The 18,305-nt window shown below is 64.6% G+C and overlaps 1 protein-coding gene across 2 annotated transcripts; it reads left to right on the forward strand.

Annotated features, from left to right (window-relative positions):
* Nucleotides 1-309: 309 nt before the first annotated feature.
* LOC119846886 (C-Jun-amino-terminal kinase-interacting protein 3-like) lies at nt 310-17,448 on the forward strand. 2 transcript variants are annotated; one of them, XM_038381106.2, is made up of 27 exons: nt 310-1,467; nt 1,945-2,065; nt 2,802-2,872; nt 3,208-3,281; nt 3,601-3,676; nt 4,092-4,215; nt 4,505-4,586; nt 5,145-5,245; nt 5,581-5,632; nt 6,020-6,172; nt 7,935-7,986; nt 8,125-8,255; nt 8,758-8,811; nt 8,942-9,076; nt 9,281-9,410; nt 9,603-9,686; nt 10,352-10,402; nt 10,982-11,138; nt 11,524-11,689; nt 11,841-11,921; nt 12,767-12,834; nt 12,909-13,057; nt 14,008-14,179; nt 14,307-14,417; nt 14,676-14,822; nt 15,139-15,255; nt 15,992-17,448. In XM_038381106.2, exons 1-27 carry the CDS (start codon nt 1,174-1,176, stop codon nt 16,090-16,092), a joined length of 3,054 nt encoding a protein of 1,017 aa, XP_038237034.1. In that variant the 5' UTR covers nt 310-1,173; the 3' UTR covers nt 16,093-17,448. The 2 variants fall into 2 exon arrangements, with proteins under 2 accessions (XP_038237034.1, XP_038237036.1); XM_038381108.2 differs by lacking the exon at nt 10,352-10,402.
* The last annotated feature ends 857 nt before the right edge of the window (nt 17,449-18,305 follow it).

The raw sequence follows: 18,305 nt of genomic DNA on the forward strand, positions 1-18,305 counted from the left end.
CCCTCTGGGCCCCGCCCACTCACCTCCCAGGGTCCGCGGGGGCGGGTCTAGAACCCTGAGACCAGCTGGAGCCGGGTAGTTGGCAGCTCCCCCATGTGGGTCGGGTGGCGCCTGGACAGAGCGACGGACAGCGTCCGGTGCCGGGGGGGCGGGGCTGCCGAGGAGGGGAGGGGGTGGGGTGGGTTGAGGTGAGGGGCGGCGGAAATCCTTGACCCTAAACCTCTTCCTGTGTTGGGGAGCGACCCCCATCTGCTTTAGCCCCCCGGCGTTTGGGGGGCCGGGGGTGTGGAGGGAGCTGGGGGCAGAGGAGGGTGTGGGGGGATTCCCTTTCTCCTAGATTTGCCCCCCTCGGCTGGGATCTACCCCCCACACCTCAGATACACCCACCATTTCCCGGGGGGCGGGGAGAGGAAAACTTTTCTCCCCTTCTGATCTCCCAGGTGGAAACTTCCGTGTTTCGGGGGCGGGGTTGCCACGTGGAGGGGTTCCCGAATTTATAAAGTGGGGTGTCCCATCCCCCCTCTTCCAGTCCGGCGGGGGGGGGAGTTCAACTGTAACCCTTCCCCCCTCATTGGGAATCGAAAGGGGAAGTGTGAGGAGGTGGGGAGTAGGAGGGAGGGGCTATGCCCCCCCATTACCCTCCCACTCGGAAATCCAGTTGGGACCCCCCACTCTGAGCCCCCCCACCCCCAGACCTCTGGAAATCAGAGGAATTCTGCCCCCTATTGAGCTCCCTCAAACAGGTCTGGTGAGTGACTTTGATTCTCACGAACCCCCCCCATCCAGTTAATGGACCCTGACCCCCCCACCTCACTGCCCCTCATTTTTTAAAATCCCTGATTTTTTTTTCAACTTTGGCCCCCCAAAATAACCCAATTTGGGTGTGTGTAAAAACTTTTAAAAAACATTTTCCCCTAGACACCCCACATTCCCCAGGATCCCCCCGTCACACTTCCCCCGCCGCCCCCGAACTCCCATCACGTGCCCAGGTGCCCCACCTCTGGCTTTGGCCCCTTCTGGGGGCAGTGGGGGGGTGTTTAAGAACCTGGGAAACAGAGGGGTTCCCCGTTGGTCAGAGCTAGAGGGGAGGTGCCTGGATCCCCTGATTGGGGTGCAAGGAGGCAGGTGACAGGGAAGACAGGGGAAGTGGGCTCCAGGGGAGGGGAGCAGGGCATGGAGGAGATTTTCGGTGAGGAAGGGGAGTTGGCCTCCCCTGCGCTCTGCGAAGAGCTGGTTTCGGGGCTGGCCGCGGGGCTGTATGGAGAGCTGGAGCGGCTAGTGGGGGCCTACGGGCCGGGGGCAGTGGCCGGGCTGCTGCCCCAGCTGGTCTCAGTGCTGGAGGCTCTGGAGCGAGCCGGTGGGCAGATCCGGGAGCGGGATGAGGCGCTGGAGCTGCTGCGGGACGACCGGCTTGGGCTCCTGGGCCAGTACGAGCGGGAGCGGGCAGGGCGCAAGAGAGCCGAGGAGGTGAGGTGCTCCCTGAGCCAGACCCGCAGCCCCCCACCCCATCCCCTGCCCAGCGCACCCCAATCCCGACCCACAGCCCCCCATGTGGTGCCCCCCAATCCCAGCCTGCAGCCCCCCACCCCATCCACCACATGGCGCACCTCAATCTTGACCCACAGCCCCACAACGTGGTGCCCCCTGATCTGGACCCACAGCCCCCCACCCCGTCTCCTGACCAGCGCCCCTCAATCCTGACCCGCAACCCCCCTGTGCAGCGCTCCCCAATCCCAACCCACAACCCTCCACCCCATCCCCCGCATGGTGCCCCTCGATCCAGACCTGCAGCCCCTCCACCCCATCCCCCACATAGCTCCTCAATCCCGGCCCGCAGCCGACCCTGCATGGCACCCCTGGATCCTGGCCCGCAGCCCTCTGTGCCGGGGATGCGGTCTGGCGCCCGGACTCCTGGGTTCGCTGCCAGTGGCCTGTTCTCTGCAGCGCTACATGGAGCTGGAGGACGCGGTGGAGCAGGAGCGCAAGGGGCACAGGGCAGCGCTGAGCCGGCTGGATGGGCAGAGCCGGCGGCTGGAGGAGAAGGCCCGGAGCTACGCGGACCAGTGTGAGGGCTGGAGAGCGGGCAGGAGGCGCTGGGGGGGTCGCAGGGCTGGGGCTGGGGTCAGAGAAGAAACAGAGGGTGGTGAGGGAGCCAGGGGGACAGTGCCAGGGCTGGGGGGCATCCAAGGGGTTTTGGGGTCAACAGTAGGGGAGTCTGGAGGGAGGCTCCCCCCACTGGTGTCTCAGCATAGTTAGGGCCCTACCGAATTCACAGGCCATTTTGGTCAATTTCACGGCCATAGGATTTTTAAAATCGTAAATGTTGTGGGTAAAAGCACACAGAAGACCAGATTTCACGCAGGGGGACCAGATTTCACAGTCCGTGATGCGTGTTTCCTGGGTGTGAACTTGGTAGGGCCCTAAGCATCAACCTAGAAACCCTACAGTAACAAAGCGGGGATCCCCGGAGACCCTACAATAACAAAGCAGCCTCAGTAACTGAGACAAGATGAGATCAAACAGCAGCAGCTGGGGCCCTGGCATCTCCCCGACGGGTTTTTCCGGCTCCCCAAGACCGGGGTGGTGGGTGGGTGTGGGCTGTGTTGGAAAATGGGGGGCGGTTCCAGTGCTGAGAAGCACAGGGTGAGGCCCTGCCCCCTCACTGGCCCCGCCCCCTTACTCTGGGAGGGTTGGTGGCAGCATGGGGGCTGGCTGGGCCGGGGGGGGGCAGCAATGGGGTCTGGCTCCCTGCAGACTCAGGATGGGGGGGTCACTTGCTTCTCTCCCCCCACCCCCGGCAGTGGCCAGCCTGGAGGAACAGAAAATTGCCTTGCTCAAGGAGCTGTCAGCCCTGGCCCAGACCCACGGCAAGGTGAGACCCCCTGGCCCTTGCGCCACCTCCTGCTGGCCCCATCCCCACAGCTGCTCCCTGCTGGCCCCAGGACCCCATGACTCCTACTGGCCCCACGCCCCATGGCCCACTCTTGGCTGCCCCCCCCAGCTGCCCTGTGCTAGCCCTGCCCCCCATGGATCTCCACACCTGCCCCTGCTGGCCCTCCCAGCTGCCCCCTTCACTGCCCCTCCTGGTGCCCCCTTGTGGCTGGACATTGCCCCGCAGGACCGCATCAAGTTAGGGTCTCGGGGGGGGGGGAGGGTGAGCATGCTGTCCATGAGGGACACTAGCCCCCACCCTCTTGTCATTGGCAGATGGTTCAGAGCTACAAGGAGCTGAAGGCCCTGACAGTGCCACCCCCTGCCCCCCCGGCCCCCCGACCCAGCAGGTATGAGCCACAGGGGGTGGCAAAGGAGCTGGGGGGGGCTCGGCAGGGGAGTGCTGGGTTGCGGAGATCCGGGTGGGGCCTTGGGGGTCAGTGCTATGCCAGGGAGAGCAGTGGATGTCGTATGATGGGGAGCAGGGGAGGGGGCTCTGGAGGGGGGGGCACTGGGAAGTTGGGGAGGCTTGGTGGGGGGTGCCAGGGTGTGTGGGGAGCTCGGGGGGAGCACCAGGGAGGGAGGACAGCTCGACCCACAGGGAGGAGGCTCAGGCAGGGAGTGGGGGGTACCGTGGTGAATGTCTGACCTTTGACTTCTCCCCCCCAGCACTGCATCAGCCCCCCACTGGCGTCCCCTGTTTCTTCCCAGCACCTCAGACCCCGGCGGTCTCGGGCTCCCCAAGGTGGGTCACCCCCATTTGTGCAGTGAGTTACTGAGGGCGAGATGGGCCGCTGGGCTGACCCCTCTACCCCTCGAGGAGGTATCCATGGGGCAGTGTGGGGAGCTCGGAGGAGTTCAGAGAAGGGAGCTATGGGGGAAATTCCCCTGGGGGGGTACATTTTTGGGAGGGGAGGAGGGGTTGCCCTGGATTAGGGTGTTCCCCTGGGGAGTACATTGGCAGAGGGGGGTGGCTGTAGGGGGTAAGGGCTCCCTCGTTGTTCACAGGGGGCTGGTGGCTTGGCACCTTTCACCAGGGTGACCTGGCTCCAGGCCTTCAGGGCAAGGGAAGGGGGCACCCCAATATCCAGTGAGGGGAGTCCCTGCTCCCTGACTCAGCCTGCTCCTCACCCCGTCTGTGTCTGTTTTGGGGGGTGCAGGACTCTGCGGAGGTTCCGGGCCCAGCCCTGGTGGAGGGGACTCCCAACCCCCTGCAGGATGGGGGGGACCCCACCAGGAACAGCCAACTGCTGGCTCAGGAGCTGCCCCTGCCCACCAGAGACGGTACGGAGAGTTTGCATGTGGGGTCCAGGGCCTCTCCCCTCTGAAGGCGTTGGCTCCCATCCAGCCCCAGGGCAGGGACTGGCTGGCTCAGGGGGGTGGGGAATGGGGCATGGGGCCTGTCCCCTCTAGGGGGCGCCAGCTCCCATCCGGCTCCAGGGCAGGGAGAGGGTGGCTCAGGGGGGCGGGGAATGGGGCCTTTCCCCTCCAGGGGGCATCGGGGGGGAGCTGGCTGTCTCGGGGGGTAGCCGGCAGATTGGGAAGCCAGCAGTTTCAACTTGTCTGTTTCTAGGCTCCCCGCAGAGGTGCCAGGAGTTGGCTGAGATCTTGAGCTCCACCCCGGAGCTGGACCCCACTCCAGATCTGTCAGCCAGGTAAGGGGGCTAATGTGCCCTGTGGCGAGCCCTGAAAATGCCCCCCCGCAGCTCTGTTTCTCTTTGTGAGCCTGGCACTGGGGGAGCTCCCAATTCCCAGAACATCCTATATGCCCGCAATGGCACCCCCATTCTGGGCACGACCCCTTTCCAGTGCCAGTCTCCGCTCCATGGATCCGTTCCGGTGTGTGCCTGACCCTCTCCTGTCCCCCCCAGCACGGGAGGCAGCCAGATCGGGCTTGTGGGGCTACAGTGAAGGGGAGGAAAGATCCAGCCTGGGGCGAGTCTGGGAGGTTTGGGAGTTGGGATCTGGCATGAGCAGTGTCCGATTCCCAGCTCGGCATGGCTGGCTCTTACAGCCCGTGGCCAGCCCCCCAGCCCCAGCGCAGACGTACCTCCCAGCCGGGCAGGTAAACTGAGGCACAGGCTGGGGGAAATATCCTCCCCTTGCCATGTTCTGGTTCTAATCCATCCGGCCCCCAGTGCACTGTCTCCACTGCAGGGAAGAATCTGGGGGGGGGTGTCCTGGCTCTGACTGGGGGTGTCTCTGTCCTGCAGCCCCCCAACCCCACAACGCAACATGGAGTCGCTGTTCGCCGAGGTGTCGGGCTTGAGCCTCGAGCTGCTGGGGGACGTGGACGAGGGGGCCAATCTGCAGGGTAAGCTCAAAACCCCCCAGCATGGGCCAACCCTGGGAACGGTGCCCACCCCTCCCTGACCCCTTTCCCTCCCCATCCCCACACCAGTGTCTCTCTCTCACCTGCTTCCTGCCCAGCTGGGCATCAGGTCCTGCCCTGCCCTTGGGCACTGCCCCCCAACTCCCAGGCTGGGATATGCCCCCTACATGCCCCCAGCGCCAGGCCATGGGTCTCACCCCCAGGATCCAGCCCTGGTGCCCCCGTGTGGCAGAGCAAAGGGAGGCGATGGGCCCTGGGGACTGGGGGGTATGGGGTGGTCAAACCTGCCCCCCCACATTGACTCCCCCTGTCTGCAGGTGATGCCGTGCAGACCCTGATGATGGAGAACACCGAGCTATGGGATACCAGGTAAGAGTCCCCCTGAACCACCACACTCCAGCCCTGTTAGAGCCTCCGTGCCCCCCCCCAGCCCTTACCATGGGGGGGACCCAGAGGAAAGCCCCATCCCTGGGGATCTGAGTGGAGACCCAACAAACTTGATTCACAGTTGTGGGGAAAGGCCCTGGGGCTAGAAGGGAAAGGCCCCAGGCCCCATTCCCCCACCCCCTGAGCCAGCCAGTCCCCGTCCTGGGGCCAGATGGGAACCGACGGCCCCTAGAGGGGAAAGGCCCCGAGTCCCATTCCCCACCCCCCTGAGCCGGGCAGTCCCTGCCCTGGGGTTGGAGAGGAGCTGCCGCCCCCTAGAGTGGAACGGGAGCAGACGGCCTGGGCAGAGCTCACTGTCGCCCCCTGCAGGCTGGTGCTGGACACTGCGCGCCGACACCTCATTGCCCGGGTGGAGGAGCTGACGGGCGAGCGGGAGTCGCTGCGGGGGGAGCAGGATGGGGCTGCCAAGGCCCTGAGCCGCTGCCAGGGGCGTCTGCGTGAGACCGAGCAGGATCTGAGCAGGTGAGACTGGGGTGGTGGTGGGGGTGGGGACGGCGGACACAGACCCCCTGGGGTGCCCCCTGGCTGGCTCTCTCCCTGCCATGCCAAGCAGGTGACCCCTCCTGGCTCTGTGATCACGCAGCCACCGGCACGCGGAGACACACCCAGCTAAGCCACTCACGAGCCACACGCAGGGTCCCCCCCCCCGGCCGTGCAGCCCAGAAATGTCCTGTCTCCCGCTGCTCGGTGCACGCTCATCCATCCGTTCGCCCCTTCGTCCAAGAAAAGCGCCCGAGCGCCAGCCGGGGTGAGCTGAGCCGATTCCCCCAGCACGGCCGACCAAGTCCCTGAGGAGGATAAAACCCTAAAGCAAGTTTCTGAACTGCAGACGGCTGGAGTCGGATCAAGCAGCTTTTCTGGCCGTGAGCTCGGTTCTCCGTGCCGAGGCTGAACCCCCCCCGCCCGCTCAACGTCTTTGGCCTCCCCCAGTGTTCTCATTGCCTTCAGGGCGGGTGGGGCAGGAGAGAGGCCCTGGGCTGATGTCACGGACCCCAATTTATACCCCCTAGGCCAGGAGGAGTCGATTGTTTTTTGGTCAAGGTGCCAAATTTCTTAGTCCAAATCCAGATTCCGGAGAAAATAATAAAACAATCGTAATTATCATTATCGTGGGTGGGGTGGGAACCCCTAGTTGGGGAGGCTAGTCCCCAGCCCCACCCCTTTTGCCCGAGGCCCCGCCCCGACACTGTCCCTTCTGCCCCCCCTCACCCACCAGAGCCCTGAGCGCCCCCCCGGCAGAACCACCCCGAGCACTGGCCCGCTCACCCCATCTGCCCTGAGCCCCAGGTCGCTGGCCTCCCCGGTCCAACCCGAGCCGCCAGCCAGCCGGGCTCCCGGGTAGAGGGAAAACGAGGGCGGGGCCTTGGGGTGGAGTGGGAGGGGCCTTTGGGCAGAGTGGGCGGGGCCGCAGCCTGGGTTAGGGGAGGCGTGGCTTCCTCTGGCCTATTATACCCGCTGCCCAGGGTCATTATAAAAAGTAAAGCAAAAGATTTTGGGGTCGGCTCCAAGGCGTCTGGGGGTCCAGATTTGTCCTGCTGCCTCTCGACTGCCCCTGCCCCGATCCATGGGCACAGAGAGGTACCGACGCAGACGGGGGTCGGGTCGTGGGGTCGCCGGACCTTGCTGAGATGCTGTGGGGCGGGCCCGCGGGGCGAGCGGATCAGCACGTGGCCGGCTAGATCCGTCCTTTGTCGCCAGCGAACCAGGTCTGGGCGTCTCCCAGACTCCCAACGTATTTCAGTGACACACACACAGCGAACTGCTGAATATGTGGGCACAGGGTGTCATTTTGGGGTACAGGGTGTCACAGGGTGCCCCCCCAAGGATTGCCTTCCTACATGCCCCCCTGTGCCCCAGAGCCTGCAGGCGTAGGACCCCCAGCCCAGCCTGCATTGGGGCCCCCTCTCGTCCGAGTCCCCCAACGTCCAGCTGTTGGGGGTACACACTAGGATCTGACCCCTCCTGACCCAGGATGGGGAGGTCTGAGCCCCATTAGAGGGATGATGGGTGCAGGTGGGTTTTGAGGACCCGAGATCTCGTCCCATTGGCCAAAGCCAGTTTGGGGGCTCTAAAATAATCTTAATCCTCCCCCCAACCCAGGATATGACAACATCGTCCCTGGGCTCCTCACCCCCCAGCTCTGGTTGCCCCTCACTCCTGACCCGCAGCCCTGGGCTCCCCACTCTCAGCTCTGTCCCCCAATTGTTCTTTCCCCTCATTTTAGGATTCGGCAGGAGCTGGAGGAAATCAAGAAGCAAAACAGTGACGATGCTGAGGTACGAGATGGAGGGGAGTGGAGTCTAGTGGTTAGAGCAGGGAAGCTGGGAGCCAGGACTGCTGGGTTCTCTCCCCGGCTCTGGGAGGGGAGTGGGGTCTAGCGGGGGGCTGGGGGTTATCGGTAACTCCTGTGGCAGGTGGAGGCCCCGGCCTCGCAGCGGAAGCGGTTCACGCGGGCGGAGATGGCACGGGTGCTGACCGAGCGCAACCTTTACAAGGAGCGGCTGATGGAGCTGCAGGACGCCGTGAGGCGCACGGAGCTGCTCCGGTGAGAGACACTGACAGACGGGCACCTCTGCTGGGGTGGGGCAGGGGCTGGGTACCCGGGGATCCCTTGCCCGGCGCCGGGACGTGGCTCCTCTGGGATGGGGGGCGAGGGCTGGGTACCCGGGGACCCCTTGCCCGGCACCGGGACGTGGCTCCTCTGGGATGGGGGGCGAGGGCTGGGTACCCGGGGACCCCTTGCCCGGCACCGGGACGTGGCTCCTCTGGGATGGGGGGCGAGGGCTGGGTACCCGGGGACCCCTTGCCCGGCACCGGGACGTGGCTCCTCTGGGATGGGGGGCGAGGGCTGGGTACCCGGGGACCCCTTGCCCGGCACCGGGACGCGGCTCCTCTGGAATGGGGGGCGGGGGCTGGGTATTCGGGGATCCTTATTTAAACTTCTGTGTAAGCCGCTAATGTCAGGCTGGGGCAGTGCCCCCCCCCCCCCCCAGCCCCTGGCACGGCCCTATGGGCCCCTGACACACGACTTTGTTTCCTCCCTTCAGAGCATCTCGGGAGGTCCAGGCAGCTCAGATGAAGAGATCGTCCTTCTGGAAATTGTACGTCCATGACCCCCCCAAGCCACCGCCACCCCCCCCGCCCCGTCCCTCCCTCTTCCCCCGCCGGGCGAGGCTGGGCGGCGGCCATATTCTTCACGGGGTCTCTGAGCTGCTTGTTTTCTCTGCGTAGCTTCGACCGGCTCTTCAGCCCCAGCGACTCCCCTGAGCGGGTCCCGGCGTCGCCCCCAGTGTCTGAGCACCGGGGCAATGGGGGAAAGGCACCCGCCACTTTGAGGTACCTGCCCCGCCCCGCCTCCCCCACAGAGTGAGTATGGATGGGCGGCCCCAAGCGCCGGACAGGCAAGGGGGCGGAGGGCGGCAGGCGGCACCCCTGAGTGCCAGGCGGGGGGACAGGGTGGGGAGGGGAGGATGGCACCCCCGAGCGCCAGGTGGGGAGATGGGGCAGCGATGGGAGGAGGGCAGATGGAGGGCGGTGCCCCTTAGTGTCTGTGTGTCTCTCTGTCCCCAGCACAGGGGAGCCCCCCGATCTCTCCCCCCAGCAGCAGAAGCGGGACCTTTACCGCCAGATCCGCTCCCACATCTGGAAGCAGCACGGCCGGGCCCCAGTTCACGGCTGGAGCCCCCCGGCCGTCCCCCAGGTAATTGCCCCCCAGGACGCCGGGAGCTGGAGGGATGGGGGTGGAGGAGGGGCAGTGATTGGGACATACTGTCCCTTTAAATCCCCAAGGCTGGAATGGTCGGGACAAGATTTGGGGGGGCGGGGTGTCCCCGCGGCCGAGCCCGGTCTGGGCTGTGCCCCCTTGGCTGAGCCCAGGCTTCTCTCGCTGCAGGTTCGGGCAGAGCAGGCTGAGGGCCAGGACCTGCCCATGCTGGCACAGCTGCGGCTGCTGGACCAGAAAGATCCCAGCACCAAGGTGAGGTGAGGGAGCAGGGTGGGGGGCTCAGCAGGGAGCGTTGGGCTGCAGGGGGTAGGGCGGGGGGCTCGGCAGGGGGTGCTGGGCTGCAGGGAGCGGGGCAGGGGAGTCAGTGGGGGGGCTCTGGACTGCAGGGAGCGGGTTGGGGGCTCAGTGGGGGGTGCTGGGCTGTGCTGAGTGGGGCGGGGGGCTCAGCGGGAAGCGCTGTGGCTGTGGGGAGTGGGGTGGGGGCCTCAGCAGGGGGCGCTAGGCTGCAGGGAGCGGGGCAGGGGCTCAGCAGGGGGCGCTAGGCTGCAGGGAGCGGGGCAGGGGCTCAGCAGGGGGCACTGGGGCTGCGGGGAGTGGGGCGGGGGGCTCAGTGGGGGGCACTGGGCTGCAGGGAGCAGGGTGGGGGCTCAGCAGGGGGCGCTCTCCCCTAGTGGTCAGGGCTGGTCCTGTTGCCCCAAGCTGGCACTAAGCTGGCAATGGTCTACAGGTATGGAAACACCAGAATAACCATCCCCGGCACCACAACCCAGAGGTGGCTGCATCTCGGTGCTGGGCAAGGGGTCCCTGTATAACCAGCCCCTGCTACCCACCCCAGAGGGGCTGTATCTCAGCGTTTGGGGGGGCCAGCAGTGGGGCTGGGTCCGACATCTCATCCCCCCTCTCTCCCTCCCTCCCAGTTGTGGTGTGCTGTCGGGATGGGGGTGCCTAGGACAGACGGCGGGGACTCGGTTAGTGTCGGGGGTGCGACCCTTCCCATCTCTGCAGTGGCCCCTTCCTTTGTTCCCTGCTGCCAGGGATTGATCCGGGGACCCCTTCCTTGCCTCACGTGGGAGAGACCCCATGTCTCCCTGGTTGGGGGGTGGCATGTGGGGCACTTGCCCCCTCCACGGCAACCCTATTTGGTGACTCTCCTTGCCCCTCCGCTTTGGGATGGTCCCCTCCACAGTAGAGGAACCCTCGAACCCCCACTGTTCTCTGAGGGTGGAGCACGGACGGGGGGCCTATTTTGGGGGATATATATATCCTGGCCCTCTTCTTTTCAATCTAGGCAGCCTCCAAACTTTTGGGGAGACCCTGCCCCTTGAGCTAATGCTGTACTTCAGAGCACCTCCCCTTTTTATCTCCAGGGAATCCTCAGTGGGGTTGAGCGGGTCTTGGGGAGCCCTTGTCAATCAGTGCTAAGCCCTGCCCCCCCTGGGGGGAGAGGACAGTGGGGGGAGGGGTGGTGTCCCCTTCCCGATAGGTGCCCGGCTTTTGGGTCCCTGAGCCAGCCTCGCAGGGTGCGAGCATCTGTGTATCTCCCCCAGGGGGCGCCCCAGCCTGCCCCCCCGAGCCTGGTGTGGGTCTGCTCTGGGACACACTCGGCCAGCGAGGTCACGGTGATGGACGCTGCCCGCGCCAACCTCGTCCTGGCCCAGTTTGTGCTGCCCAACACCCATGTGCTGTGTGCCGCCTGGCTGCCCGGTGAGTGTGGGGCACAGGGCTGGGGAGGGGTGGGGGGCAGTTTTATGGACCGCAATGGGTGGAAGGAGCTGTATGGACTGGTGTGGATGGAGGGAGCTATATGGACCGGGGCTGTATGGACTGGGATGGATGGTGGGGCCTGTATGGCCTGGGACGGGAGCTATATGGGCCAGGATGGGGGCTATATGGACTGGGGTGGATGCAGGGGGCAGTATATTTCGGGACAGACGGCTGGAGGGGGCTGTATGGACTGGGATGGGGGCTGTATGGACTGGGGTAGATGGAGGGGGCTGTATGGCCTGGAAGAAGGATGCTGTGCTGCGCAGGCTATACAGGATGTATACGGCCCTAGCTTCCATCTCATGGACCGGGCTGTCCCTGCTAGGTCACCGGCCACCCAGTGCCGAGAGCATGGAGCTGGAACCTGAGATCCTGGAAGACCCCCTGGCCCCCGACCCCCCAGAGCCAGAGGAGGAGATGGGGACCCTGGACGCGGACAGTGATGGCATTGGCACCATGGACACTGTCTGGCTGGGCACCCAGGAGGGCAGGTACGGAGACACCTCTGTATACCCAGCCCCCGCGCCCCACCCCAGAGGGGTTGCATCTCAGCGCCGAGTCCCTGTATAACCAGTCCCCGTGCCCCACCCCAGAGGTGGCCGCATCTCAGCGCTGTCCCAAGCTGTCATGCTCTTCCTCCAGCATTTCCATCTATTCAGCCGGTTCCGACTGGCGCCGGTGCCTGCGGACGGTGCAGCTGAAGGACGCCGTGCACAGCGTGGTGTGAGTGTGGGGCTGGGCCCGGGAGGCGGGGGGGGACAACGGGGACGTCGGCCAATGATTCTTGCATTGGCAGGGTCACGGCCGGGTCGGTGGCCGGGTCGGTGGCCGGGTAGGCAAGAGCCAGTCCAGGTGCGATGACATGCTGTCTTGGGCCAGCTGCCATTGGGAGAGAGACCCGCTCCGGAGCTTTCCCAAATAGGGTTGCCCAGTTGCGTTGGCCGTATTCCTCGAGGTTTCATCCCATGACAGTCTTGAATTCAAAATTCGTGTGAAATTCCTGGAGACTCCAGGACAATCCCAGAGCGTTGGCCATCAGGAGATGTGGGTCCGACACGAGCGAGTGCCTCCCCCAGCCCAGCTCTCGGATGACTATTTCCATCTATCGCGGTTGAGAAATGTCCAGCTTGATCACCGGTCGTGACCTGACTTGTCAGTGTCGGGCATCAAACTCGCCCAGGAAATGGCCTCAAAGAGGACCCTCATTAGTTCCCCAGCCGCGTTAGCCAGACTTGGCCTCTGGACTCCTGCCGGCGGCTTAAGAGTCGGGTGCGCCTGCGATTGCCTGCCACATTTCTCTCCGTGCCCGTGGGGCCAGCCGTTGAGTCTGTCGGGGCCCAGTGCGGGGGGGCTCCTGGCAGGCGACGGGTTCCTATGTGGCCCGGGTCCCCGTTGGCCGTGACCACTCAGGACGGTTGTGAGCCAGGCTGTTGGGCGATTGCAGGCGCTGTGCCCTCAGGCTGGGGGCCTTGACCAAACTTTGGGCTGCCCCAGGGCACGCTGGGGTGTGGCCTTTGGCGTGAGTGGCCTGGCCGCCCGCTCCGATTGGCGCTTTCTCTCTCTTACAGCCACGCCCAGGGCCATGCGGTGGCTGCACTGGGGAACGGGACTGTCGTCATCTTCCACCGGGATGCCAGTAAGTACCAGACCCCCCACCCCAGCTCCCCGCAGCCCCCTACCCCACTCACTCCTCCCCCTTGCCCCCCACAGCTGGCCGCTGGGACCTTCAGCGCCCCCGGCTGCTGGACTTGGGGCGCCCCCGTCAGTCCATCCGCTGCGCGCTGGCTGTGGGGGGCCAGGTTTGGGTTGGCTACCGCAACCGGGTCTACATGGTGGAGCCACGCAGCGCCAGGGTCCAGGTGAGGTGGGGCGGTGGGGGAGCAGGGGATCAGTGAAGGTACAGGGGGATCTAATGGGGGGGGATGGTGGGGCAGTAGAGAGCTGGTGGGGGAGCAATCAGATGCAGGCGGTGGGTGGAGCCAGGTCGAGGAGCCAGGTCAGGGGGTTCACTCAGAAGGGAGCGAGGGATCGTGGAATCCAGAGGTGATCTAATGGGACCCACTTAGAAATAGTGGAAGATCCTGGGGATCTCCTGGGATCCACTCAGGTGGGGGTGGGGCACACTGGCAGGATCAACTCCTGTGATGATGATAGATCTATACAGAGATCTCATTCAGGAGGGGTGGGGATCGACTTGGGTGATATCAGTACGTCTCCTGGGATCCACTCAGATTGTGTTGGGGGGTCTATGGGATCTTGGGGGAATTGACACGTGATGGAAGGAGGTCTCATGGGATCCACTCGTGAGGTTGGGGAGCCATGGGGTCCTGTGGGATCAATTCAGGTGACACTGGTAGATCTCATGGCATCCACTCTGGTGGGGTGGGTACTCGGGCAGGAGCATGTGGGATCAACTCTTGTGATATTAGTAAATATACATGCTGATCTCATGGGATCCACTCCGGTGAGATTTGGGTATCCCGGCGTTGCATGGGATCAACTCCAGTGGAATCAGTAGACCTGGTGAGATCCACTCAGGTGGGGTTCAGGGAGCCATGGGATCCTGTGGGATCAACTCAGGTGAGGTTGGTGGATCTTGTAAGATCCCCTTGGATGAAGATATGGGGCTTATCTCAGGTGATCTTGTAGGTCCACTCCTGCCATGGGGTTCCAATGGGATCTTGGGAGATCGATTGGCTCAACTTGGCTGGGGATGGATTCGGAGCGCCCTCGTGGGTCCAATTCAGGGGAGTGAGGGATCTGCCAGCCCTGCCTCTAGCCCTTTGCTCTGCTCCCCCCCACCCCCCAGCGGTACTTTGAGGTGACCGGGCGCCCCGAGAGCCAGGTGAGGCACATGGTGTTGGCGGGCGACGGAGTTTGGGTCTCGGTGCGGCTGGACCCCACCCTGCGCCTCTTCCATGCAGCCACGGGCCAGCCCCTGCAGGAGATCGACCTGACACCCTTCATCCACCGCATGTTCGGTGAGTGGCTCGGGGAGGGGGGAGAATGGGGCGTTTCCCCTCAAGGGGACGCCAGCTCCCATCCGGCCCCAGGGCAGGAACTGGATAGCTCAGGGTGGGGTCTCATCACCCCCGACTCTCTCTCTAGGCCCGAACACTCTGGGTTTCTCCCTGCACGTCTCAGCCCTGGGCTGCTTCTCCCAGCGGCTGTGGATCGGCACAACCAGCGGCACTGTTTTGACCGTGCCCTTCGTGCCGGGTGAGTTGGGATGCTGGGGGGAAGGGGGTCCCCTTGGCATGGCTCAGATCCCACAGCCAGCCCAGCCCTGCTGGTTTGAGGGGGGGAGAGTTTCTCTGGGGTTCCATGGGCAGTGGGGGGGAGGAGGGGGCCAGCATCCTGCCCAACTGGGATGAGGGGTGGGGGGCAGAAGGTCCTCAGCTAGCCTGCTGAGGGCAGGGTATCCGCAGGCCATGCCCCCAAAGCTCTGACCCTCCCCATCTCTCCTGCCCTCTTCAGAGTTCTTAGGGCGCTCAGAGCCACCCCCAGTCACGGGGTCCCAGCTGGGCCTCTCACCTGCCAGCACCCCGTACTGTGAAATGGAGAGCGCCCAGACTTCCTACCACGGGCACCGTGATGCCGTCCGGTTCTTCATCTGCGTCCCAGGTACCTGCCAGGATCCCTGGGTTCTGTCCCCGGCTCTGGGAGGGGAGTGGGGTCTAGAGGTTAGAGCAGGGGGCTGGGAGCCAGGATGCCTGGGTTCTCTCCCTGGCTCTGGGAGGGGAGTGGGGTCTAGTGGTTAGAGCAGGGGGGCGAGGAGCCAGGACGCCTGGGTTCTCTCCCTGGCTCTGGGAGGGCAGTGGGGTCTAGTGGTTAGAGCAGGGGGATGAGGAGCAAGGATTCCTCACTCAGCTGCAGCTCAGCTCGGGAGCGTTCCCTAGAGGCATTTGCTTGGATAACAGCTTGTCTTCCCCCTCCCCAGGCTGCCTTAACCCTTCGCGGGCCGGGAGCAATGAGAGCCGGGAGGAGCGGGCTGGGCAGAAGCAGCCCACAGCTTTGGTGCTGAGCGGAGGAGAGGGGTATATCAATCTCCGGATTGGTACGTGCCTCGTGGGGGGTGGGAAACAGTGCTTCTTTGGGGGTCTCCAGATACCCAGCCTCTGCCCCACCCCATCGCAGAGGGGCCGTGCCCAGTGCCAAGTTAGGAGTCTCCATATAAACAGCTTCTGCGCCCCACCCCAGAAGTGGCCACGCGCAGTGCCAGGCGAGGGGTCCCCATATACCCAGCCCCCACACCCCACCCCAGAGGTGGCTGCATCCCAGCACCGGGCGAGGGGTCCCCGTATACCCAGCCCCCACACTCCACCCTAGAGGTGGCCGCATCCCAGCACCGGGCGAGGGGTCCCCGTATACCCAGCCCCCACGCTCCACCCTAGAGGTGGCCGCATCCCAGCACCAGGCGAAGGGTCCCCGTAAACCCAGCCCCCACACTCCACCCCAGAGGTGGCCGCATCCCAGCACCGGGCGAGGGGTCCCCATATACCCAGCCCCCACACTCCACCCTAGAGGTGGCCGCATCCCAGCACCGGGCGAGGGGTCCCCATATACCCAGCCCCCACACTCCACCCCAGAGGTGGCTGCATCCCAGCACCGGGCGAGGGGTCCCTGTATACCCAGCCCCCACACTCCACCCCAGAGGTGGCCGCATCCCAGCACCGGGCAAGGGGTCCCCGTATACCCAGCCCCCACGTCCCACCCCAGAGGTGGCCACGCTTAGTGCTGGTTATGGGGCGCCCCTGGGGCTGCTGTGACTCTTTCTCTCTCTCCCTTCACAGGGGACGACATGGACGATCAATTTGGGGACCTCTTGGTGCCCAACCCCCGTCTGCGCCGCTCAGTGCGCAGCCACCTCATTGTGTGGCAGGTCCGGGCCTGAGGCTGAGGTGATGGGCGCAGACGCTGGGCCCGGCCTGCCCTGTGAGGGGCACTGTCTGCTCCCTGGGGAGCCACTGTGTCCACCCCATCACACTCAGATACCAGCTCTGGTCTTGGGGGGTAGATCCTTCCAGCTCCTGACGGGGGGGGGGAAATGTGTGTGGGGGGAGGGAGGGCTGAGTTAACCCCCTGCTGCCCAGGGCCAGGATGCTGCTGCGACCCGAGTTGCTGGTGTTCACTGGCTGCCGAGGGGGCTGGGGGCGGGGGGAGAATTGGCCTGTCTCCCTCCAGCCCCCCTCCCCATTCATCTACTGGACCTTCCCCAGGTCCCTGTGCAGCTGCTGCCCCCACCCCAGTTCCCTGCCAGTCTGAGCCCCCCACTGACACCTGCCCCACACCTCACTAGAACCCCTTGGCCCTGCCCCCTTGCCCAACCCTCTCCCCAACTCCCCTCCCCACCTTGCCCTGCCCCCTGCCAGACCAGCCCCTCCTCACCTTGTTCCCCCACATGCCCCCCCCAACAAAGCCCCCCCATCACAGCTCTGTCTGTCCCACCTCCTGGCCTTCCCTCGCAGCAGGGGGACCCCACCTCCAAGCCTGGTTACTGTAGCTCCTCTGTGCCTTTAAAGGGGGGCGGGGCCACTGTCACACTCAGGAGTATAGATGGCAGCTGCCTACAGGAATATTGTTTACAAGCTCCGCCCTCCCTTCCAGGACCCATCCACGTCTCAGGGCCCCTGCCCCTGTTGCCACCTAATTTACATCCCTCCCCTCTGGCTGCATGGACTCCGCCCTCCCTGGCAGGCTTCACCCACATCTCAGAACCCCTCCCTCTTTTGTCCTTTTACATGCAAAGCGGGTAGGGTAGGGTAGGGTGGAGTCCTTGGCCCTTGGGTTCTCTCCCTGGCTCTGCTAGGTCCTCCCCCTGCTCTGTGCCTCAATTTCCCTTCTGTACACTGGGGCAGTGGATCCCCAGGCCCTTTCCTTGAGGCTTTAGAGCTTGGCGCCTGGCCCTGAAACCATCCAATGGAATCCATACTGACCTTAAGAGTGTGGATTGGGATCTCCTTGTACCCCCGCCCCCGCACTGGGGAAACAGTGGGGGCAGGCTACAGGGGCTTTCTCCATGCACTGAGTTACCCCTAACACAGCTTCTCACTGGGGTTATGCCAGCTGCCCCCTCCTCAGGGCTTCTCTGCTTCATGGGGGGCACAAGCATGGGGCGCCCCATTGCTGCTACACGCTCAGGGTTGGGCTGTGTCCCGTCTGTGAGTGTCTGAGCCGCGCCACCCCAGCAGCATATGGGAATCTTTCTGTGGGACAATTTCTAATAAAGCTTTATTTTTCTGGGCTAAAATGTCGTTAGGGTGGTACGCAGTGGGTGGGGGGGCTCCCATCTGGCCTGAGGGCAGGGGTCTGGCTGGTTCAGGGGAGCAGGGCACTGGCTCCCATCCAGCCCTGGATGGGGGGCGGGGAGGGGAAGGACTGGGTGGCTCAGGGGTGTGGGGAATGAGGTACCCAATCTGGCCCTAGGGCGGGGGGAGCTCCCTGGTGTGCAGGGTTGCAGGGATTGAGGGGCTGGGTGGGTGGTAGGCTAAGGGGGGGATGGGCAGAGGGCCCCCTGGCTCTTCCCCACCCCCCCACATCGGGGGTCCCTGTGTGCTGAGCTGTGAGGTGGCGGGAGGTTTGACAAAATGCTTTTCCGAGCACAAAAGGCTGACGGGTCGGGTTCCAAGACCTTCCTCGCCTAGAGCGACTGTTTCTCTGGGCGAGGGTCGCCACTTCGCGCCGCCTTCTCATGCCAAAATCAGGCCGGGGGCAGGAGCCTCAAGAACTGGTTCTGCCCCCGTCCCCTGAGCTTTTGGGATTTTCTGCCTGAGAAAAAGGTCCAAAATCTCCCGCTTTTTAACCCCGAGCTTTGCTCCTCGTCTCCGTTTCACAAATGGGGAGACTGAGGTGCAGGGAGGGGGTCTGCCAGTAGGCCAATGGCACAGCTGGGAATAAGCCCCAGGTCTCCTGAGGCCCTGGCTGGTGATCTACCCACTAGGCCCCACTGCCTTGCTTTTCCCAGACCCCACCCCGTACCTCCCAGCCTGGCTCTAGGGGTACCTTCCTTCCAGCTCTTGTGCTTTCGGGCTGCCAAATTGGTCCCCTGCCCCCCAACCTCTCTGGGGCTCTCAAACCTGGTTCAGGTGGCTTAGTGGGTGTGGGACA

Source organism: Dermochelys coriacea, chromosome 23 (assembly GCF_009764565.3).
Source record: "Dermochelys coriacea isolate rDerCor1 chromosome 23, rDerCor1.pri.v4, whole genome shotgun sequence".
Lineage (NCBI taxonomy): Eukaryota > Metazoa > Chordata > Testudines > Dermochelyidae > Dermochelys > Dermochelys coriacea.